The following is a 6,270-nucleotide window of genomic DNA, read 5'->3' as shown; positions in this document are numbered from 1 at the left end:
ATTTCATCTCTAATTTTTCTTATCATTGTTTTGGTGTTGTTTTCTCATAGCTCAGCAAGAAATTATTCAATATGATTGCCGCTTTAATAGCCTCGTTTCGTGAAGAGGGCTCTATTTTAGAACTTTCATCATCTTCTTCCACATCTTTATCAACTCCATAACGCTCTCGATTATTTCTTCATCAGTCAACAACTGTGTAACTTCATTTTCTTTCGGATAATTTTGGACATCTTTGACATTCATGGAATTGCGATAGCCCAATTTCTCGTTCAAATTTTGAAAGTATTGAGTGATTTCACTGTCTGTATGTTCATTCAAATTGTCTAAGCTTGTGTTATCTGTTGATCGAAGTTTACAACGACGAAAGCATCAATTTTGTCTAACCTGTGATATGAAATTTATCTATAAGTTAATAAAATATTAATTAGTGTATATTTATCGGTTAATTAATATCTCGTTTAATTAATAAATTTTGATGGTCCCGACAGCATTAATTTATAGAGTTTCTACTGTACATATGAAATCCATTTTTTATTTTTCTAATAGCATTATTATTTTATATATTATTCGGGGCCTATCAATGCTTAAGGTAAACTTTTGAAATATATTATTTTATGATTTTATCGAATTAATTTATTTTAGCAATAAGGGTCCGAGTCTGGACCGGAAAATTTCATTATTTTAACGAAAATATTATATTATTGGATAAAAAGTATTATTATAAGAAACAGTTGGAAGCCTAACAAGCTAAGGTCCAACATCGTACTACTACATCAGTTGAACAGGTTGTCGTGCTAGCCTACCAGCGAGCCTCATGAGGAACCAGACAAGGGAACCAAAATGGATAGGGAGGCTGATTATGTCCCAAGGGGGGAAGCTAACAATACTTTCCATGACAACTTCTATAATATTGCGTCGTCGGGAACTCGATTCTGGGACCTCCTGGAACGCATTAAACCTCTGAAGAACGGGCTAGTATTATTTTAAAGAAATTATATTGTATTTTATTTTGTTTGGCCGTTTATAGTCTTCCTTTAGGTTTTTTTTTTTTTGATAACTGAAAATTTTATTAATGAGTGAAGTTTTGGTCCCCTGCGATGCGAGGAGACTACAAGCTGAAATTTCGAAATTACTAAAACTTTCAAAAGATATGCCCAACTCTCTAGCTGATTTAGCTAATGCTTCCTGACTATCGTCTCGATTTCCAAAATCTAAAGTACAAAAATAATCTAAAGATTAAATGTTTGATCTCCTTTAGTTTGTAGGCAATTGTTATCTTATATACCAGGGCATAGGTTAAGAAATGATAAAATAATATTATTTTATATTGGATAATGTAACTTTGGTTGGGTGATTAAAAAAATATAGGAAATCAAATTTAACAGTTCCCAGAAAAGATGACTTCCGCTTATGCCCTTCTAATGGTACACAATTGTATCGTTTCCTTCTCCATCAAATTAAGCAATATAACCATCATCAAATCCTCCGGTAGATACATCTGAGTAATGGCAGTAGTTGCATACACAAGTAAATAGGACCTTATACAAATCATTACCTATTTCATATGCTTAATTTTGTTACATATAAACAAAAAACATCAAAAACGAAAACATTAATCTGATTTTGTTCATGACGTGAACCCCGTTATTGATTTTTCTTCTGCTCAACCTTTCTTCTCCATAGCCTCCTTACCAAATCGATCGATATAATCTAGGTCACTTAGGTTTCAGAAAAATCAAAACATATCAAGTTATTTTTTTAACTCTAATCCAACTACGACCAATCCTTCCTTTCGCTACCTGTTACAACGGATTTTTCACATCAGAAAGAAAAAGGATAAGCAATTGATTTTTTATATCGATAATGAACTAATTAAATACCTTAGTATATACAGGATTCAAAATCGGATTCACTAGTAAGACCCCTTATCTTTAGATTCCGCTAACACACATCGAGATATTGTTTCTGTGAGATGAACTCTAATTAGGAAAATGAAGTAATGAACTTTGAATCAGATCTACGTATTAAAGGAGAGAAAAGAGATACTTATACAATAATAAATTAAAGGGTCCTCTTAACTTGTATACCCGTATACATGTTAAGGTGCATTAAATTAACATTTTTTTGCATTGGAAACAAGATTTGTTTGTTTTATTGCAATGAAAACAACAATTCTTTGCATTGGGAATATGATTTGTTGTTTTTAGTGCAAGAATTACCAATTTCTAGTAGATTAAGACAAAAAAACACAATTTCCAATACCATTAAACAATTATTTATTAAACCTTAACATGTATACGGGTATACAAGTTAACGAAACCCTAAATTAAAACCTAAATTTAGTTGAGGATAGCATAGAAATTTTCGTTTACATTAAATGTCGGAAATTATATTTTCAAGATTCATCAAATCCAATATAATTTAAAGACGCATATACTCCTGTTAACGTGTACAAGGGGTATACACGTTAACATGACCCTAGTTTGTATGAGATTTGGGGTATTTTTTTAGAGAATAAAAAATTAAGTAAAAAAGACTAAAATTTAACTGTTTTAGTGTAAGAAATGGGGAGATTCCACGTGCAAAGTGTAATAAGAGTGGATTTCATGCAGTCAAAGTATGACTCAACCAACTTAACAGCATTTCACCTGACATGGCAACAAATTTCTCTCATAACAGGCTTCTCCGCTTCTCCCTCTCTATAAACATTAACTGCCTCTTATCTTGACAATGGCGCCACCAAAACCATATTCTTCCCCGAAATACCCTTATCATTTCTTCTCTTGATCCTCCTCAAACCCTAACCAGAGAAATAGAGAATTCTCTAGGGCAGATTGCCACAATGACGTGGCTATCTGACCTAGGGAACAGAGTAGGAACTGGAATTGGAATCAAAAGGGGAAATACCCAGAAAAATGCATTCACACCATTAGATAAGAATCCAAATCTAGGTATTCTAGCATTTGAAACAGCTAGAACTATGTCAAGGCTATTATCAATATATAAGTCTCTTACAGATGAAGAAGTTTTGAAACTACGTAAAGATTTAATGAGATCAGAAGGGATATTATATTTGAATTCACGTGATGAAAGTTATCTTTTTAAATTAGCTTGTGCTGAAAGAATCGAAGATCTTGATCGAGTTGTTATTGCGATATCGAGATTAGGTAAAAAGTGTTATGATCCCGGTTTAACTAAGTTTGATTATGTCTATGCTGATTTGAAATTTGGGCAGATTGATTTAGGTAAGTTGGAATTTTCATCAAAATAAATTGACAAAATTATTGATAAAATGGAGAAATTTATATCAGCGACATCTTCTCTGTATACCGGGTTAGAGCTCTACATGAAATGGAAGCAACCAAGCGGAAAATGAATCAATGGAAGAATCAGAGTACTGCGCTTTCTTCGAAGTCGAATACGGTTATTTTCGATCAGAAGTTGTCTTGGCAAAGACAACAAGTTAGGCATTTGAGAGATGTTTCTTTGTGGAATCAAATATTTGATAAAATCGTTGGACTAATGGAGAGAATTGTTTGTATTGTTTATGCAAGGATATGTGTGGTTTTTGGGCCGTATCATTCTATTCTTCCAGCAGTTGCAAAAGGTAAACATAATAGAGGTTATTCGCAACCTATAGCTGAATATGATCATAAAGAACAACAAGTGATGATATCGAAATCAGGTCCGATATTAAAACCTATATCAAAACATGGCTTAGTAAGGTTTTGGAGTAGAGAATCGAAACCGGCACGAGATGAAAATATTGGATTCGGAATGGGGTTTAAAGAGAATCCATATATTGGGTTTTCAGGAATTGGAAAGCCGGGTACTAACTTAATGCAACAAGCTTCATCGTCTACGGTCGGAGGTTCTGGATTGGCAATGAGATATGCAAATGTCATAATACTAATGGAAAGATATTTGAATTCTCCATCTTCAATAAGTGAATATGCAAGAAAAGATTTATAACAAATGTTACCTGATAATCTTCAAGTTCGAGTAACAACGAAATTAAAGAATTTGTTAAGAAAAGAAGATGAAACGGATTGGTGGGATGATGATTCTCTTGCACAAGGGTTAAAATATGGGTTGAGTGTAATATTAGGGTGGCTAGCTACAATGGTACATAATACAGTTAAGTGGCACACAGAAAGAAATTTCGAAAAACAAAATTTCGACGCCAAACCTACTTTGTTACTGATACAAACATTGTATGTTGCTGAAAGAGAGAAAGTTGAAGCTGCCATTGTTGAAGTTTTGGTTGGTCTGAGTTGCATTTGTAGGTATGAATTAATGTGTCAATATTCTGTGTGAATTTTTAGCATTCTTTTTGTTTCTCGAAAGCTAAGTTGGAGGGATTTAAAGAAAGAAATGAATTCCGTTTTCTTTACTTCTCTTGTATTTTCGTTGATTTGTTTTTTGAGGGAGGGTTAGGGAAATAGATTAAAAAGATTTAGAAAGATAAATGATATTATACTTCGACATATATCTGTAATCATTTTTGTACATAAACTGATCAAAACTTTCTCTTATTCTTTATCATTTTTGTTGCTCAATTAAACGAGTCGGGTTACCAGCCGCTTGGCAAGCTCCAACTGGTAAATATCTGCATACACAAACTGTTTTAGGATCCTTGGATTCTCACTATATGGATGTGTTCCATGTGCCAAATCTGAAAACGTAGGGGTACCAAGTACATCACCAATTTTTTTGTTTGGAAACATGCATGGACAAAACCTAATACAATTGCAAATAGACTAATTGAATGATCCTTGACAATATGTATATAGAGTTTTATCTCTAACATCTTCTCAATTAGTCAGTGAACCTGATTGTTAAGAAGAGTAATTGGACAATTTCAAAAATTAATAGCCAAGATCAATCTAGTCGTATCCAAATAATCCAATCGGAATTCTGTATAAACTTGTTATCTATCTTTCAAGATACGAATTTTACAAGAAATGAGTCTCGTAATCTATCATAATTAGATGGACATATTTACTAAGATTGTATGCGCACAACTTGCGTAAATCCAATTACAAAGATAAACAATATAATGCGGAAAAGGAAAAAGACAAGATACCAGAAATTTTGTTAACGAGGAAACCGCAATTGCAGAAAAACCTCGAGACCTCGTCTAGATTTGCATACCAAAATGTATTAAGCCGCTACAAACACTAGCCTACTATAATATTTGGTGATGGAATGTAGTTGAGTCCGACCACCCCCCCCCCCCCCCCCCCCCAAGCGATTTAGTTACAATCCCGCTCTTAAGTCTCTTGAACCTAGCAAGGTTCTACGCAATTGATTTCCCTTAGCTGACGTCATTTACAGCCTAAGAGTTGCATCAGCCGAAGTGAAGCCTTTTGATACCAATCGACCTCTAATAGATAAGTCTTTTTGATTTCCGTTTAAATCAAAGATCAAGGTGAGGAAATATGTTTGCAATAGGAACCGCTAGCAAAACTCACAAATCCGGAACTTAAGACTCCCGAAGAGCATACTAGATTCTTAACCAACCACCTATCAAGAACAATCTTCAAAAGATCAATTTTCAGATATCTATCTTGAGAAATCACAAAGTCTGAGACGAAGAGAACTTTGCGATTACTATCTATCTTGCCTGAAAGATATTACAAAAACCTTGATAACAAAATCAAGATCAGGATACACTAACTATTAAGGTAAATATAGTCGGACCTTACTTCATGAATCCCCAAAGCGAAGTCTTTTAGTCATGGACTTAATTATGTTGCTTAAAAGAAATCTAGGTCTACAGAGGATGACTCTCCAATCAACTAGGACACAAAGTGTCATGGATTGATTTTCCCAGTGGAAAGAACATCTTTATTTATAGTTTTCAAAGACCAAGGGTTGCTTAGAATTCAAGATAAGATAACTTGAGAATCAAGCAAACACTTTTAGGTTTTGAATATACAATAAAAGAATATACACTAGGAACCGGTTCAGGAAACGCGTATAATGACTGTTCGGTTTGGAAAATATGCCAAAGAACTAAAGGCAACTTTAGGTTCATTTAAACACATAAGAATTTAATCATGATGCACATACATAAGTGTTTGAGTGATTAATGAAGTTTTAGAAGTGTTTAATTAAGAAAGTTCTAGCAATGCTAAACATATTTTAAGCATCTGATAAAATCTTCTTGGACAGTTGGCACAACGGTTCGTGAATCGTTAGGCTTGTTCATGAGTCAGAGTGTAACGGTTCGTGAAATGGGTTCGCCAACTGATAGCGTTTAATACC

The 6,270-nt window shown here is 33.7% G+C and overlaps 1 protein-coding gene across 1 annotated transcript; it reads left to right on the top strand.

Moving 5' to 3' along the window:
• Positions 1-2,842: 2,842 nt before the first annotated feature.
• On the top strand, positions 2,843-3,972 carry LOC113312809. The gene is made up of 2 exons (XM_026561545.1): positions 2,843-3,245; positions 3,359-3,972. The coding sequence occupies exons 1-2, from the start codon at positions 2,843-2,845 to the stop codon at positions 3,970-3,972; spliced, it is 1,017 nt and encodes a 338-aa protein (XP_026417330.1).
• The last annotated feature ends 2,298 nt before the right edge of the window (positions 3,973-6,270 follow it).

Source organism: Papaver somniferum, chromosome 9 (assembly GCF_003573695.1).
Source record: "Papaver somniferum cultivar HN1 chromosome 9, ASM357369v1, whole genome shotgun sequence".
Taxonomy (NCBI): Eukaryota; Viridiplantae; Streptophyta; class Magnoliopsida; order Ranunculales; family Papaveraceae; genus Papaver; species Papaver somniferum.
Note: the sequence above shows the minus strand (reverse complement) of the source record. Positions and strands in the feature narration are given on the sequence as shown.